This window comes from Podarcis filfolensis, assembly GCF_964270895.1.
Source record: "Podarcis filfolensis genome assembly, chromosome: 8".
In the NCBI taxonomy this organism is placed as follows: domain Eukaryota; kingdom Metazoa; phylum Chordata; class Lepidosauria; order Squamata; family Lacertidae; genus Podarcis; species Podarcis filfolensis.
Genome location: NC_139611.1, coordinates 24,321,968 through 24,340,482, shown reverse-complemented (window position 1 = coordinate 24,340,482; position 18,515 = coordinate 24,321,968). Strand labels below are relative to the sequence as shown.

Genomic DNA, 18,515 nt, shown 5'->3' with positions numbered 1-18,515 from the left:
CTAGAGGAACCACAGGTCCTGCATATTGCAGATTTGGACTCTGCCAAAGAATATTGGGGTCATCTACGTCAGATACACCTGTCTGACAGTGCTGGTTCAAAAATTGGACTAATTAGGAGACTGTACAGAACTGTGCTTGCTACCTGAAGGTGGATGTTTAACCACACACTCTGAAGGTGTGCACCATGTTATTCCTCCAGTTGCAAAGGAGAGGTAAAAGATTTCCAGACCTGGATCAAGTCTATATCCTGCTATCCAGTCTCCCACCAAGCTTTAATATTGTGATAGCCTTTCTTGAAAGCATGAGGCAAGATTTATCGATGGCGTATGTAACAACCCGTCTACAGGAGGAAACTGAAAAGTGTGTGGAAAAGCTGAGTGAGAAGGCAGACCAGAGGAGTTTGAGTCGCCCTGCTAACCAGAAACCCAGATTCTCAGGAGGAGATGGGACCGAAGAACGCTCCACGGATCGTGCCATGTTGGCAAAGAAATGCTATCAGTGTGGCAAGCTCGAGCACATGAAGAAAGACTGCTGTGTGAAAAACCCAGGAAAAGCGAGCGATCCACATGAGACAGAAAAGCAGACGCATTTCGTCTCGGCAGCCGCAAGAAAAGAAAAGACAATTTCTCCAGACAGCTACATTTTGGACTCTGGCTCTGCCAGAATCATAATGATCAGCCCTGACTGCTTTGCAGCACTCAGCAAATTGCCAAAAGGCAAGGACAGCATTTGTCTTGCTGATGGACGGCATTGTCCAATATCAGGTATAGGTACGTGTTATTTGCCATGCCTAGATGCAGAATTGAGGGATGTATTGTTTGTTGAAGAACTAGAATTTTCTTTATTGTCAATTTCGTGCCTTACCAATGTTGGTTTTGAATTTATTTTTGAGGGTGATGAATGTTTTATTAAGAAGCAGGGCAAGGTAATTGCTTCTACAAAAATGGTGCATGGCTTGTACCCTTTACAGCATTCTCCGCCAAGTGATGGGGTCACAGAGGGACCTAAAGCTGGAAAAAAGGATGTGTTAATAACTGAACTATGTCAGCAAAACTCTAATTGCCCACATAAAAACTGAGTGAATCTGTGTGTAATGATCTCAGACAGACAAACAGCTCCGGTAAGAATTAATGAGCCTCTGGAAGATTTATGTACGTTTATTTACAGTTCAAAATCACAGGATGTGGCAAACGCCTGTCATTCTCCGATACGACGTGCTCAGTCTGAGTTTCCATTTCTCAGACAGCACAAAGGGCGACAAGATACGATCCTTCCACTTTCCCCCTTACTTCACATTATCACCTTCCACTCCAACCTGCTGCGAGGAGAATTTGGGCATCCTCCCCCCCCCCCTCGCTGTGCAGCAAAGATTCCTCTGAGAGCTCTACTCTAGTAACCTCTTCCAGGGCATCTCCCCCCACATTCTGAAGCAGCAAACTGCCAGCCTTTGTTACTCTGCCAGGTGGAGATATTTTTTTTGGGGGGGGGGGAGGTTGTAATTTGATTCATTTTGTTTTTATATGGGAACCTATTTATTTTGCATCTTGTGAAGCAATATGTGAACCCAAAGTCAGTCTCTGACACTTACAACGCAGCACTCTAGCAATGGGATGTGCACGATGCATAAAAAGGCTTATGTCAGTGAATATTGCATGTACCAATATCTTATGTAAGGGAAGATTTCTTTGCAAAAATGTTCTTTTTAAGGCAAGATTGGAGGCAGCAGTGCTTCTGCCTAGCAGTTGCTGGAAACCCTGGGCAGGTAGAGAACGGAAGGTAAGTGTGGAAAAATGAGAAAGGATTCACTCATTCCTGCCTGTGACTCCTGGGAGTTGTAGTCTCACAGCATGTAGAGCAGGGGTAGCCAACCTAAGGACTGTGGGCTGGATGTGGCCCAATCACCTTCTCAATCTGGCCCGTTGACGGTCTGGGAATAAGCGTGTTTTTACATGAGTAGAATATGTCCTTTTATTTAAAATGCATCTCTGGGTAATTTGTGGGGTCTGCCTGGTGTTTTTACAAGAGTAGGGTGTGTGCTCTTATTTAAAATGCATCTCTGGGTTATTTGTGGGGCATAGGAATTTGTTCATCCTCCCTCCCATATAGTCTGGCCCACCACATGGTCTGAGGGACGGTGGACCGGCCCACGGCTGAAAAAGGTTGCTGATCCCTGATGTAGAGCAATGGAAGCCAAAGTTGTCATCCTTCGGGTTCTGCTGTGACCTATGTCCATGCATTTCAGTGGGACTTCTGTGAATGCATCATCCCTGGGTTGTGAAACAGCTTCCTTTCTTTAGGTATATCTTCCACATAATTGTTTCCCAATTTTGAATTTCCCTCCCAACTTGCTAGCATTCTACGAAGATGTCTGCAGCAAGATTGCCAAGGAGAGTGATTCAGTGGTTGTGTCTGTTGGGTAAGTAAACACAACCACATGGCCTTTTGTAGAGAAAGAGTGTAGGGGCCCAGCATGCTGCTGTATTTGTTGGTGGCATCCCTTGCCATATTCCCTGCAGGAGAAAGAGGCTCCCCACGAAAGCTGTCAACATTCTGTTCTGTGATTGAAAATCAGTGCTTCATGCACTTATGACATGAACACGCTCGCTTCCATGAGGGGACTATGAACTGGGCATAAGGCCTTGCATAGCACCCCTAACCAGGGCCTCCAGATCAGCCTCAACTTGGAGACCACCCAACCCAGATCCAGCCTGGAATCAATCCGGGAGTGGGGCTAATGTTCAGTTAGGGCTTTTAAATGTATAATCAGGAAGAGACTGGGAAATGCCCCCTGCATCTAAACAGGAGGAGGAGGGAAAGTTGCAAGTGGCAAATGGTCTTCCACCAGCTGGATCCAATCCTACACGGTTCTGCTTCCCCAGCGTTCCCTACACTCCTTTGCTAGCTGGAAAGTCGGTTTTTTAAGGGCATAAGCCTGCTGACTGTCACCTGCACTGTATCTGCTACAACTGATCCAGTAGGCTCTTCTTTTAATTCTAGGTGATCATGAATGTGTTTCGAAAAGATTCTGGAAGCTTACTTCTTTAATTCTGTTTTATTCTACAGCTACCGCCTGTCTCCTGAGCATCTTCCTCCCGCTCAGTACAAGGACTGCCTTGCTGCTACCATACACTTAATTCAAAATGCAGCTTCCCATGGGGTGGATCCTTCCAAGATCATCGTTGGTGGGGACAGTGCGGGGGGTAATTATGCTTGTATTGTTGCCCAGAAATTGGTGGAGAGATCAGACCTTCCAAAGCTATGGGCTCAAGTGCGCATCTATCCACAAACACAGGCTATGGACTACAACCTGCCTTCCTATCAGCAGAACAGTTTAATGCCCATCCTGTTCCGGGAAAACGTTGCTTACTTGGGATTGAAGTATATTGGAAATGACACTTCTTTGTTAGGCCAGGTCCTGAAGGGCTCTCATGTGCCAGATTCAATGAAATATGGGAAGTGGTTGAGTCCAGACAACCTTCCAGAGAGATTTAAGGGGAGAGGCTACAAACAAGTCCCACTTGCTCCTTATGAACCTGACTTCTATAGGCAATTGGAAGAGGCTTTAGTAGGCTATTCTTGCCTTTTTGCTGAGGACTCTGTCATCCAGAAGCTTCCTGAAACCCTAATTGTGAGCTGCGAGTACGACGTAGTACGAGACGACGTACTGTTGTACAAGAAACGTCTGGTGGACCATGGGGTGAAAGTCAGCTGGTTCCATGTTGAGAATGGGTTTCATGGTATGATAAACTTCTTCAAAGGATTCATCTTTGCATTCCCTGGTGCAGTTGAATTAATGGACAGCATTGTAGACTTTGTTAAAAACGTATGAGAGGAAATCCCTTGAATTTGTGAGCCATTCATAAAGAGGGGACAATCTGCCAACGTCAGCTTCTGATAGTTTCTCATTTTTCCAATCTTCTTTTCAGTTCTTCACAATTCTGTAGAAATATGTGATTCTTTGGGGCAGCAGGGAATTCCTCATGAAAATTTATCCGCAGTTTAATGTGAAATTTCCCTAAGAATCATGTTTACTTTATATGGATTACAAGCAATTTGCTCTATTACATTGCATTTCTATATTATATTCACTAATATATGCATTTTATGAACATTTCTCTTCCATTTTCCTTTTAGTACACATTAGTTGGCTGGAGATCTGCACTGCTAATGCTGTTCTAGGGTGAATCAACAGAATTATAGTGTCCGGATCAAGAGAAGGAATTGTTCCACTCCATTTTGCCTTGACCAGGAGAACTGTGTCCAGTTCTGGGCGCTACAATTTAATTAGGATAATTGATAAGCTGGAATTTGTGCAGAGGAAGGAGATTGGGCTGATCAAGGGTCTGGAAACCAAGATGACAGCAAACACTACAAAAAACTCAGTAGAGGCAATTAGAATAAGATCTATGATTTGATGAACTTTTGAAGATTCCTCTGCTTAAAAAATATATCAGAACCAGTGGCAGTCATCTTTGAGAATTCCTGGAGAACAGGCGAAGTCCCGGCAGACTGGAGGAGGGCAAATGTTGTCCCTATTTTCAAAAAGGGGAAAAGAGAGGACCCAAATAATTACCGCCCAGTCAGTCTGACATCAATACCAGGGAAGATTCTGGAGCAGATCATTAAGCAAACAGTCTGTGAGCACCTAGAAAGGAATGCTGTGATCACCAATAGTCAGCATGGATTTCTGAAAAATAAGTCATGTCAGACTAACCTGATCTCGTTTTTTGACAGAATTACAAGCCTGGTAGATGAAGGGAATGCAGTGGATGTAGCCTACCTTGATTTCAGCAAGGCATTTGACAAGGTGCCCCATGATATTCTTGTAAAGAAGCTGGTAAAATGCGGTCTTGACTATGCTACCACTCAGTGGATTTGTAACTGGCTGACTGACCGAACCCAAAGGGTGCTCATCAATGGTTCCTCTTCATCCTGGAGAAGAGTGACTAGTGGGGTGCCACAGGGTTCTGTCTTGGGCCCGGTCTTATTCAACATCTTTATCAACGACTTGGATGATGGACTCAAGGGCATCCTGATCAAATTTGCAGATGACACCAAACTGGGAGGGGTGGCTAACACCCCAGAGGACAGGATCACACTTCAAAACGACCTTGACAGATTAGAGAACTGGGCCAAAACAAACAAGATGAATTTTAACAGGGAGAAATGTAAAGTATTGCACTTGGGCAAAAAAAATGAGAGGCACAAATACAAGATGGGCGACACCTGGCTTGAGAGCAGTACATGTGAAAAGGATCTAGGAGTCTTGGTTGACCACAAACTTGACATGAGCCAACAGTGTGACGCGGCAGCTAAAAAAGCCAATGCAATTCTGGGCTGCATCAATAGGAGTATAGCATCTAGATCAAGGAAAGTAATAGTGCCACTGTATTCTGCTCTGGTCAGACCTCACCTGGAGTACTGTGTCCAGTTCTGGGCACCACAGTTCAAGAAGGACACTGACAAACTGGAACGTGTCCAGAGGAGGGCAACCAAAATGGTCAAAGGCCTGGAAACGATGCCTTATGAGGAACGGCGAAGGGAGCTGGGCATGTTTAGCCTGGAGAAGAGGAGGTTAAGGGGTGATATGATAGCCATGTTCAAATATATAAAAGGATGTCACATAGAGGAGGGAGAAAGGTTGTTTTCTGCTGCTCCAGAGAAGCGGACACGGAGCAATGGATCCAAACTGCAAGAAAGAAGATTCCACCTAAACATTAGGAAGAACTTCCTGACAGTAAGAGCTGTTCGACAGTGGAATTTGCTGCCAAGGAGTGTGGTGGAGTCTCCTTCTTTGGAGGTCTTTAAGCAGAGGCTTGACAACCATATGTCAGGAGTGCTCTGATGGTGTTTCCTGCTTGGCAGGGGGTTGGACTCGATGGCCCTTGTGGTCTCTTCCAACTCTATGATTCTATGATTCTATGATTCTATGATATCAAAGGAAAGGCTATTGGTTCACATATTTTATCTATTCTGTCATTAGTATTGATGAAAACCTCCAAATATCGGCCACCTTGGGCCACCAGAACTGTCTGGTGACTAGTAGCATGGTCTAATAATAATAATAATAATAATAATAATAATAATAATAATAATAATTTTATTTATACCCCGCCCTCCCCAGCCAAGGCCGGGCTCAGAGCGGCTTACAAGCAATAATAAAAACAAGTTGAATGATTACAACTTTAAAACAAAATTAAAATACAACATTAAAATATTGAAACATTAAAATATTAAAATGTAGCCTCATTGCAGGAGGAGAAGGAAAAGAAAAAAGAAAGAGAGGGAGGGAGGGAATCAAATTGGCTCCAAGCCAAAAGCCAGGTGGAACAACTCTGTCTTACAGGCCCTACAGAATGAAATCAGATCCTGCAGGGCCCTGGTCTCATGAGGCAGAGCGTTCTACCAGGCCGGAGCCAGAGTTGAAAGGCCCTGGCTCTGGTTGAAGCTAATCTAACTTCCTTAGGGCCTGGGACCACTAGGGTGTTGCTATTTATGGACCTTGAGGCTCTCTGTGGGGCATACCAGGAGAGGCGGTCCCATTGGTTCGAGGGTCCTAGGCCATGAAGGGCTTTAAAGGTCAAAACCAGCACCTTAAATCTGACCCTGTACTCCACCGGGAGCCAGTGCAGCTTGAAAAGCACTGGGTGAATATGCTCCCATGGCAGAGACCCCGTGAGGAGCCTCGCTGCAGCATTCTGTACCCGCTGGTACAGCTTCAAGGGCAGCCCCGCGTAGAGCGAATTACAGTACTCAAGCCTGGAGATGACCTTCGCATGGATCACTGTGGCCAGGTCGGGGCGGGAAAGGTAAGGGACCAATTGCTTGATGCGGCGAAGGTGGAAAAATGTCGCCTTGGCTGTTGCTGTAACTTGCGCCTCCATGGAAAGGGAGGCGTCAAGGATTACACCAAAAGTCCTAACGGAAGACAACGGTACTAATTGGCCCCTGCAAGAGAAGGGAGTTGGTAAAAATGCCCGGCTGTGGGGTTGTCATGGAGCTGCCTAAGTATTTTGGCCCTAAATGCCTCTCCCGGTGCATACAGTGCCCCTTTGTAGCATAAGAGCCCTCCTTTTTCCTCAAACCCGCCATTTCCCCCTTTCCATCTCTGAGCTCCCTAATTTAGTCGGAGCAAACTCATCGTGTCTGGTGAGCCCAACCAGATTTTGCTCCCCTACCAGTGCTCCCTCACACGACCATCAGTCTTCTGGGAACATGGGCCTGGACACAGGAGGTACTTCGCCTTCCATATACTCAGGTTTTCTGGAAAGTGCGTCCGCCCTCACATTCCCCCCCTTCCCAGGAACGTATTGTATCTCAAAGTGATGCTGTGAGAACGTCTGCGACCACCGGACCTTTCTCTGGTTGAGCACACGTGCTGTCCGCCAGTATTCCAGGTTCTTGTGGTTCGTTCGGACCTGGATCTGGTGCTGCGCCCCAATCAAAAAGTGTCTCCACTGCCAAAAGGCCGCATAAATTGCCAGCAATTCTTTGTCATAAACAGTGTAATGTTGCTCTGACTTGCTCAGTTTCCTGGAGAAAAACGCACAAGGTCTGCAGTCCTCCCCTGACCCTTGTTGCAACAGTACTGCTCCGATGGCCCGGTCTGAAGCGTCCGTCTCCACTCTCAGTGGCTTCCCCGGATCCACGTGCAGGAGCTGCTCCTCAGAGGCGAAAGCCTTCTTTAACCTTTCAAAGGACTGCTGCGCTTCCTTGGTCCACGCAAACTTCTTCTTGCCGCTGAGACAATCCGTTATGGGTGCTGTCAAGTGAGCAAAGTTCTTGATGAACTTCCTGTAGAAGTTGTGGAAACCTAGGAACCTCTGCACATCCTTCTTTGTTTTGGGGCTCTTCCATTCCAGCACTGCTTTCACCTTCTCCGGGTCCATGGCCACCCCTTGTCTGACAGTCGGTACCCCAGGAACTCCACCTCTCGAGCATGGAATTAGCATTTCTCCAGCTTGACACACAACTGATGCTTCTTCAATTTCTTTAGCACCTGTCTGACGTCGTTCACGTGCTGTGCTTCATTTTCAAAGAAGATCAAAACGTCCTCCAAAAAGGCCATGCAATTCTTGTACAGCAGGGGCCCGAACAAGTGGTGCATAAAGGCTTGAAAGCAGGCGGATCCCGATTGCAATCCAAACGGCATGACAAGATACTGAAACTCCCCAGGGGGGTGAACATGGTCATCTTCCATTCATCCCCCTCTCTAACTCTAATCAGATTGTACACTCCCCTTAGGTCCAGTTTGGTAAAAAAATTCCCCTGCCTCACACGCATCAAAACATCATCAATTCTGGGCATGGGGAAGGCTTCGGGTTCAGTTACCTTGTTCAAGAGGCGATAATGCATTACAAGGCGATGCTGATTCGTCATTTTCTTGTCCACAAAGAATACTGGGCTCCCCCCTATGGCCTTCGATTCCCTTATGAAACCCTGACACTGACACTTTGCAAAGTGCCGCAAGCAGTGAATCAGAGGAGCAACAAAATGATGAACTGGAGGAGCAACAAGAGAAGCAAAGCCCAGTGGTTATTCCTAGGAGGTCCACATGGACTGCAAAGGGTATTCCCCTTGATAAATTGACTTTTGGTGGAACAAAAGTGTGTCATGTTAATTGTACAGAGCCACAGGATTTTGCTGAAGTTCTGAAACTACCTTCTAGGAAGAATAATAAGAAGAGTTTGGATTTGATATCCCGCTTTATCACATCCCGAAGGAGTCTCAAAGTGGCTAACATTCTCCTTTTCCTTCCTTCCCAACAAACACTCTGTGAGGTGAGTGGGGCTGAGAGAATTCAGAGAAGTGTGACTAGCTCAAGGTCACCCAGCAGCTGCATGTGGAGGAGCGAAGACACGAACCCGGTTCCCCAGATTATGAATCTACCGCTCTTAACCACTACACCACACTGGCTGAGGAACAAACCCAGTGGTTTGATGCTGTCAGGGAACTGCCATCAGCTCATGGGCGAGGGGAAAAGCCAGATGGATTACAGAGAGCCACCAAAGATTGTGGGAAGCAGACCTCCTCAGAGGAGCAGAGGAGCCACGCCTCTAGTGGAGAGGAGCTGCAGGGCTCGCAGGAGGTGAGGCGGTGCCAGGACACCTTGCCTGAACAAAGCGGGGAGGAGAGAGGTCCTCCGTTACCACACCCTCCTTGCGCAGTAGGCTTCCGCGCAGAGAGGGGAAGCGCAGACTAGGCGTCAAGAAACTACTCTGTTGGGGAAGGTTTAAGGACCGCCCACTCTCAGAATCTGCCGGTGAATGAGCGAGCCATGGAATAATGGCGCTCTGCATGGTGAAGGTTTTTTTTTTGGCACCAATAACAAGGCTTTACAGCAGACCAGGGAGGTATTTGCCTGATTGCTCTTGAGAAACCCCCTGATACCCTTACACCAATCTGAGAATCCCTGACATTGCTCGAGGGTAGACATGTGAAGACAGCATGATGAGCCAGATCCGACCAGCCACGGAGATGGAGCAGGAAGCTATGGTGCAAGGGCTAATTGAGAGGAACCGAGACCTTGAGGCGCACATTGCTCTGCTGTCAGCCTGGCTGGAGGAGAGGCGAGCACAGGATGGTCAGGCCAGAGCCGCCCCGATTGGAAGGTCCCAGGGCTAGTGAATAAGTTTGGAGGAAAGCCCCCAGATTACAACGCGTTCCGGACAGATATACAATACACGTTGGAATTACAATAAGGGGAGCTTGCTAGCGACCAAGAGAAAGTTGCGTTTGTAATCGGACACCTTGAGGGCGGGGCTAGAGAATGGATTAGGCTGCCGATAGCAACAGGGAACGATGCTTTGAAAGACCTGAAGAAATTTTATCAGGCGATGGATGCTATGTTCTCCAGCGAGGCAGAAAGAAGTGTGACACGAAGGGAGCTGCTGAGTTGCAAACAGGGGTCTCTGACTGTCAGGAGCTACTGGTCGTGTTTGTCACGGCTAAAATGGCCTCTGTTTCTTTAATGCGTATAAAGCTGGGTCAGCATGACTCAGCGGTCTGCACCAAGTTGTATATATAAGTGAGAAATGTTAGTTTGTGCTGAGGCTGGTGTTTGGGTTGGTTGGTTGGTTGGTGCTGGTGTGTATAGTTATTCAGTCGTGTTTTGCACAAAGACTTTTAAGAATAAAACTCTGCAAGGATATTCTCGTGGACTCTTTTATGCAGACAAGGGTCCGAGGACCAGGCTGAAGAGACAAAGGGAGGTCAGAACCCTTTCCTTTTTTCTTTTTTTTTCTTTTTACAAACACTGACAGGTTATGGGCCCAGTGTTTCTGAGCATGTGCAGAGTGTAAAATGACTGACAGCATCTCAGCAAGGAGCTGGTGAGTCCTGGTGGTGTATGGAGTCAGTGGCTGTGCGTTGGAGCAGTTGGTGGCAAGCTGTAACCGTCTGCAGCGACAATGGAGCGGCTAGGATCTGAGGATCAAGAAAGCACTCAGCGTCGGCTACTGGAACAGTTTGAACTGCTAGAGGACCACAGTAGGCGACTCACAGAGCAGCTACACTAGTTGCAGAGCCGGGCGGGACCTGAGGGTCAACAGAGGCAGCAGCTAGAAGCCAGTGAGTGCCAGCCAGGACTGTCCTGTCAGACTCTAAAAAGAGAATCAGGAGAGATTGCTGGAGACCCCACAGAAGGGGCTCAGCAAGCACCAGCAGAGATGGCAGATTTCCTGTCTTCCCAAGTTGTAAATATTGTGGGAGGCATTTTTTTTTTTACAACTTCTCTCAGAAAGCAACTGGCTGAGTTGGTCAATTAAAATGCAGCAGTTGTTAAGGAGAGATGGACTATGGGACTGTGTTGAAACTGAGGTTTTGAGATGGGACTCTGCTGAGAAACAACGGCTGGATGAAAGGGCCTCGAGGAACATGGTTGTTGGACTCTGGGAGTAGCAGGATTATCTGCAACAGTTGGGAGGACTTTAAGACCCTGGGGAAGTCAGCTGATGGAAAAGACTCAATCTATCTTGCTGATGGTCGTAGAAGCAAGATTGATGGCCAGGGAACATGTTTCCTGCAGTGCTTGAACACTACTCTACCAGAGACTCTGTTTGTCAGCAGTTTGGACTATTGTTTACTGTCTGTAAGTTGTTTGATTAATGCAGGGTATAGTGTTAAGTTCACGCAGAATGGCTGTCTGATAAAGAATGGAACTCAGGTATGTGGCCGTGCAAAGTTGGAAAATGGGTTATATGTAATGCAGGACAAGCCTGTTAAAGCAGTCCAGGTGGTTCAGGATAATTTGCCAGTTCATAAGGGGTGTGTACATGAACTGCACAGAAAACTGGGTCACGCCAATTTCCGTGTGCTTTCAGAGATGCAAAAGGTGTGCAAGAATCTAAAAGTAAATAGCTGTAACTGTTTCCTAGATTGCAATGTATGTAAAATGGCCAAATCTAAGAAGAAGCCTGTGGCTTCTAAAAGTGACAGAGTATCTAAAGAGGTTTTAGAACTTGTCCATTGTGATGTGATAGGCCCTTTTCCACAGAAGACTGAAGGGGGCGCCAGATATGCTTTTCTGGTAATAGATGATAAATCACGTTTTAGTTGGCTGTTTTTGTTAAAGCAGAAATCTGAGTGTTTCCCCACATTCAGAGAATGGGTTGCCCAAGCTGAAAAGCTCTTTGCTCGCCCTGTTGTGCAGTTGCAAACAGATAGGGGCGGAGAATTTCTGAACAAACAATTTGGGGCTTCAAGGAAAACGATGTAGACAATATAACAACCCCCCTCCTATGGGACACAATGAAAGCGGTCACCATAGGAGCTTGCATAAAAGAGAAAACATCCCTTAAAAAACAAACCTCCTCAAAAATTAGCAAAATAGAACAAGACATCACAGCCCTCTCAACATGCTACAAACAAACAGGATCTAAAAAACTCCTCAAACTTATAGAACACAAAAGGAGAGAACTAGACTCCCTAGAAATTAACAAAACAATGATCAACATTCTATATTCTAAACAACGTTTCTATGAATATGGAGGGAAAAACTCCAGATTACTTGCAAATAGATGTAGGAAAAAAGCACTCAAAACAAGAATACACTGCACCACCAAAAAAGACGGCAACATAACATTCTCCCCTGAAGAAATAACCTCAGGATTTGCAGAATTCTACTCCAACCTATACACCTCCCATAACCCACCAGAGAAGGAAATCAGAACATTTCTAGCAGGACTGACCATGCCTACCCTAACTGATGAGGAACAGGAATTCATGGACAGCCCTATCACCCCAGAGGAAATAGATGTGGTCCTCAAAAACCTGAAACCACACAAAGCCCCAGGCCCAGACGGCTTCACAGCAGAATTCTATAGGAAATTCAAAGAACCCTTGATGCCCTACATGACCCGCCTATTCAACGACATCATAAAAGGGGGCCCCATCCCCAAAACCTGGACCCACTCCAAAATAGTCTCCATCCCAAAACCACTAAAAGACAGCCTCAAAGTAGAATCATACCGCCCAATCTCATTAATAAACCAAGACTACAAGATATTCACATCAATCTTGGCCAACCGCCTAAAAATCTTCCTACACAAGTTAATAGCCCCAGACCAGACTGGCTTTGTCCCTGGCCGCAATATAACAGACCCCATCAGGAAACTACTGAACCTGATCGAACACAGCAAGGCAACTAAACTTCCATTGACAATTATGTCCCTAGACATCCTCAAAGCCTTTGATTGCTTAGAGTGGAAATACATATTAGCAGTACTAACTAACATGAAATTTGGCCCCAACTTCCTACAAACCCTCAAACAAATATACTCCCAAGCCTCAGCAAAATGCAGAACTAACAATATGGATTCTAATACTATAGCTATCCAAAGAGGCACGAAACAAGGATGCCCACTGTCTCCCTTCTTACTTATCCTGGCTCTGGAACCCTTAGCAATCCGCATCCGAGCAGCCACAGACATCAAGGGAGTGGAAATAAAAGGCAGAACCTATAAATTAGGGCTCTTTGCAGATGACCTAATGGTCACAACACCAGACCCCATAAGCACAGCAACCTCCCTAATCAGAGAACTCAACACATTTGCAATGGTGTCGGGCCTACAGGTAAATTTTACAAAGTCAGAAGCTATGTGCTTCAACACCCCTCCTCACACCCAAAAAGAATTCATGAAGGTCACCAAAATAAAACTCTGCCACACCAAGTTCAGACACCTAGGGGTACAAATAACCAGAAACCTCAATAAATTGTACCTCCACAACTACAAGCCCCTGTGGCAACAAATTAACAAAGACCTAAAGAGATGGAATAACATGAATTTCATTCTCTCAGACAAAATAGCCATGATCAAAATGATCACACTCCCAAAACTAACCTACCTATTCCAAACCCTCCCAATCTGGATCCCCTCAACCCAACTCCGCAGTTGGCAGAGAAAACTACACTCTTTCATCTTCTCACATAAAAAACCAAGAATAAGCCCCAAATACCTGCACCTCCCCACCTCAGAAGGAGGATGGGGAATCCCCGACATAGAAGCATATTACATTGCCAACCAAATACGCCATATAATCCCATATATACTAGAAGATGAGACAAAACAATGGGTACACCTAGAGAGGGACACAATTGAAAATACCTGCACCACAACATACCCACTCCTCCCAAACAAACTAAAGAAAATTCCCACAACACTTAACAGGTACACACAGACCATGCTCAAAGCATGGAAAACACAAATAGGCAAACTATCCCCAACCCCATCCCCACTAATCCCCCTGGCGTACCACCCATTATTCCACCATGCAGCACAAAACCTCCAGATAAAAACCTGGCGAACCAAAGGCTTATATCGCCTAATAGACTTTTATAAAAATAACAAACCCTTGTCAACACAAGAAATACAAGACAAACTAGAAGACACCCAAATGCCCTGGTTAACACAACACCAACTACATGCCCTCTTAAACAACCCAACAGTAAAATCAGCAGCAACTAGGCCCCTGACAACCTTTGAAAACCTCCTCCTAACAACAAAGGGAAACGGTAAAGGGGCGGTATCCGCAATATACAAAATACTACTCCAAAACCCCACAAATCCCCTAGACGCAATCAAAAAACAATGGGAGAATGACATAGGCTATGAGATTAACCCCACTCAATGGACCAGAATGTGGTCTAAACCCCCCTTTAAATCCATATCAACGGAAAGAAAAGAACTCACACTGAAACTCACCTACAGGTGGTACCTAACACCAAGGAAACTAGCGCTAATACACCCAGGAACCTCACCAAAATGCTGGAGAGGGTGCACCTCCACAGGCACATACCTCCACATGTGGTGGGAGTGTCCCAAAATCCAACTATTCTGGACAACAGCCATACAAGAAATATGTAAAATAACTAAACAAGTATTAGACTTCACCCCAGAATTGGCCCTACTAAACATCTTCCAAGACAACAATGCCCATTTACACCACAAAGAACTCATAACCCACCTACTTTCAGCAGCCAGAAACACCATAACCAGACACTGGAGAGACCTGTCAGGAGTAAGCATGGACCAATGGTACCAAATAGTATGGGAAACAGCCCTACTAGAAAAATTAACTAATAAACTGAAACTGACATGGGGACAAACAGAAGAAGGCACCTTCACCCCGGTATGGCTCCCCTTTATCACAAATACAGCTCAACAGGACAACGACAATAATCCACCAACAGCATACAAATCAATATGGCTAACCTAATCCAAAACACCCACCCACCTCACTCACACACGAAAACAAAGATCACCACAGCCAACCACAAACAAACAATCACACCCTAGGCCAACCCCAACCTCTCTCACCACCAAAGGAACACAAGTGAACAACACAAGCACGCTGACACCAAACTCTACATACATTAAGCATAATAGAAACACCGCTACCCGACCCCACCCCCATCCATCTCCCCGCCCTCCACCCCCCTTTCTTTTTTTCTTTCTTTTTTCTTCTCTCCCTAATGCCTCATCAAATGAAACGGATTTGTAAAAATGTTACATGGAAGAAAAAAATACGAGGCATTACACTTACACTGTAAAACAAGAAAACCCTTAATAAAATATTTTTTAAAAAAAACAAACAAACAAACAATTTGGGGCATGGTTGCGACGTAAGGGGATCACTCACCGTTTGACTAACCCTTATAGCCCTGCTGAAAATGGTCTGTGTGAAAGACGTGGGGCTGTAATACAGTCAGTAAAGGACTGCCTGCTAGTGGATGCAGGATTGGGTCACAACCATAGGCTGTGGGGCGAGGCTTTTCTGACAGCGAACTTTTTGATTAACAGAACCTGGTCTAGCTCTATAAAAGATATTCCATATCGTGTGTTGTTTGGGAAAGAACCAGAGTGGAAAATGCTCCATAACTGGGGTTCTTGGGCACATGTAAATATCCCCAAAGCTCAGCGCCAGAAAGGGGGCGCTAGAGCGCAGAAACTGCGGTTTGTGGGATATCAGTCCTATGGCAAAGGGTGGCGTTTCAATCTACACCCAGGACGCGTGGTTCTGTCACGAAGTGCAGACTTCGCTGACCAGGACAGATGGACTGTGATCCATGCCAACCCAGATTGCCTACTGCCCCTGCAAGTAAGAGAAGAGGCTTCTTCTCAGCCATTGGCAACGCAGGAGCAGGAGGAGGAGGAGGCAAAGATTTCCCCAAAAGATGTGGCAATAGATAATACTTCTCTAGAGGAAGAGGAAGAAGAGCCAGAGATAAGGGGGGAAGAAGTAGTAGTTGTGCCTAGGCGCTCCTAGCGTTCAAACAAGGGTGTACCTCCTCAACGTTTGACCCTAGGAGGAGTGAGAGTATGCAATGTGAGTTGTGTGGAACCACAAAGTTATAATGAGGTCTTAGACTTACCCCCTGGGGAACATGCTTTGTGAGAACAAGCCATGAAAGAAGAAATGGACTCTCTTAAACGTTACAAAGTGTTTGAGGTCATAATACCGCCACCTGGTGGCAGAGTGGTGTCATGCAAGTGGGTTTATAAAAGGAAAACCATTGCATCTGGGGAACCACGTTTTCGAGCCAGATTAGTAGCCAGAGGGTTCACTCAGATTAAAGGGGAGAGTTATGATGAAGTGCTTTCTCCCACTGTAAAGAGTGAAACTTTTCGTTTAATGCTTTCCATTGCTGCTGTAAGACAACTAGCAGTGCACCATTTTGATGTTGTTGCTGCATATCTGCATGCAAATTTAGACCATGAAATGTTAATGAGACAACCCCCTCAGTTTGAAGAGGAGAATGGTGCAGTCTGGCATTTGAAAAAAGCTGTTTACGGTCTCAAACAAAGTGGAAGGTGTTGGAACCAGTGTTTAAATGAAGCTCTTGTAAAACTTGGTTTTAAAAGGAGTGTGGCTGATCCATGCCTGTACTCTAAGGGGACAGGCAACAAATATCTAATGCTCTTAGTCTTTGTTGATGATTTGCTTGTGGCAGGGAGTTCCACAGATGAGATCCAGAAGCTCACAAGTCAACTGGAAAAGAGGTTTAAGCTTAAAGCCTTAGGGCCTGTAAGCAATTACTTGGGAGTAGAAGTAAGGCAGGAAGCAGATGGAAGCTTCCTATTGAGTCAGAGAGAGAAAATTCTTCATTTGATAGAGCAGTTTGGCATGGAAAACTGCAAGCCAGTTCAGACTCCCATGACACCAGATTTCCCAAAGACAGTGTGTGATGATGAATTTGATCAGCCTGAATTGTATCACTCAAAAATAGGATCATTGTTGTATTTAAGCCAGTGGTCAAGGCCAGACATTGCATGTGCTACAAATGCTCTGAGTCAACGTGTATCTAAACCCAGTACTGCCGATTGGTGTGCTTTGAAAAGGCTTATCAGATATCTAAAGGGGACATTAAATGTATGTTTGAAGATATCTAGTACACAAGATGAAAAACTAGAAGTATTTGTTGATGCGGACTGGGGAAGCTGTCAACAAATCTACAAGTGGAATGGTTATGATGTTCGCCAATTCCATAATTGGATGGAGGTCAAAGAAACAAGGATTTGTTGCAACCTCATCCTGTGAGGCAGAATATGGGAGCCTATCGCTAGCATGCAACGAAATCATGTGGTTTATACAGATACTAAAAGATCTAGATTGTAAAGTAGACTTGCCTATCCAAGTGTATGAAGATAGTCAATCGTGCATTGCATTAGCGGGCTCAGAAATAATGAAATCCGCATCAAAACATATTGCTATCCGTCATGCGAATGTGAGAGATTGTGTACAGAATGGGGTGATCAAACTGGAGTATTGTCAATCACAAGATAATATTGCTGATTTGTTTACCAAGCCTTTGCCAGCAACATGTCATAATGAATTGATGACAAAACTGGGTTTATGTATATAATGTATGTATTGTTTCTGTTGGGGTTTTTTGCATTTAAGAAACAGAAGGGGTGTCACGGCTAAAATGGCCTCTGTTTCTTTAATGTGAATAAAGCTGGGTCAGCATGACTCAGCGGTCTGCACCAAGTTGTATATATAAGTGAGAAATGTTAGTTTGTGCTGAGGCTGGCGTTTGGGTTGGTTGGTTGGTGCTGGTGTGTATAGTTATTCAGTCGTGTTTTGCACAAAGACTTTTATGACTAAAACTGCAAGGATATTCTCATGGACTCTTTTATGCAGACAAGGGTCCGAGGACCAGGCTGAAGAGACAAAGGGAGGTCAGAACCCTTTCCTTTTTGTTTTGTTTTGTTTGAGGCACGTTTCAATCCGAAAGTAAAGGATGAATTATCCAGAGCCCCCTGCCCACAGTCCATGAATGAGCTAACTAAAATGGCGTTAGCGATTCGAGTACGGCAGGAAGCATGGGCTCAGGAAAGGAGGGAGGCCAGAGGAGAGCGGTTCCACGGCAACCGCATTCCTGAGATGCCTACAGGGACTTCCTACAGTCTGCCGGCAGCAGAGCCAATGGAAATTGATGGAGCCTGCGCACACGAGTTTTCAAACACCGGTGAGTTCAGAAAGAAAGAGGGGAGGGACTGGAAAACAGCCAAAAGGTGGACTTCCGGGTTAGCGCGATCGGCTAATGGCGGATTCCCTCCGAGCTCCGGAGGGAATCGGCTGCGCAGGAGCTGGGTCTGGCCGCTGCGGCGACGCGGGAACCCTCAGAAATCACAGGCGCAGAAGCCTGTGAACCTGGTGACTCGGCGGGCACCATTTGCGCCCCCCCCCCGACCTGCGAAGGAGCCTTTTTAAAGACTTGTAAAGGAAATTTTTTTTGTTGAATCTGGCACGATCGGGGAAGGTGCAAACAGGAAGTCCGCCTCCCCATCTTGTAAATAATTTAAAGCAAGGACTAGTGAACTAAGGTCGAGAGAATTTCTTCTTTTTTATTGGGTAAAAGATATTAATTTCACGATTTGGCAGTATAAGCATAAATAACCTTATCGGAGGATAAGAGCTAATTTTGAGAGCTGAAGTGCCACCCCCCCCCCCCCGGACCTGGGAGTGATCTGTGAGAGAGCCTGTTGAGGAGATATAGAAGAGTTTGACAGCT

General features: G+C 45.7%; 1 protein-coding gene across 1 annotated transcript; it reads left to right on the top strand.

The window, feature by feature from the left end:
• Nucleotides 1-320: 320 nt before the first annotated feature.
• LOC310768096 (arylacetamide deacetylase-like 3) lies at nucleotides 321-3,883 on the top strand (the record flags this gene model as incomplete). Its single annotated transcript, XM_083625806.1, has 3 exons — nucleotides 321-926; nucleotides 2,299-2,417; nucleotides 3,065-3,883. The coding sequence occupies 3 exons, from the start codon at nucleotides 321-323 to the stop codon at nucleotides 3,828-3,830; spliced, it is 1,491 nt and encodes a 496-aa protein (XP_083481932.1). The 3' UTR covers nucleotides 3,831-3,883.
• Between the last annotated feature and the right edge of the window lie 14,632 nt (nucleotides 3,884-18,515).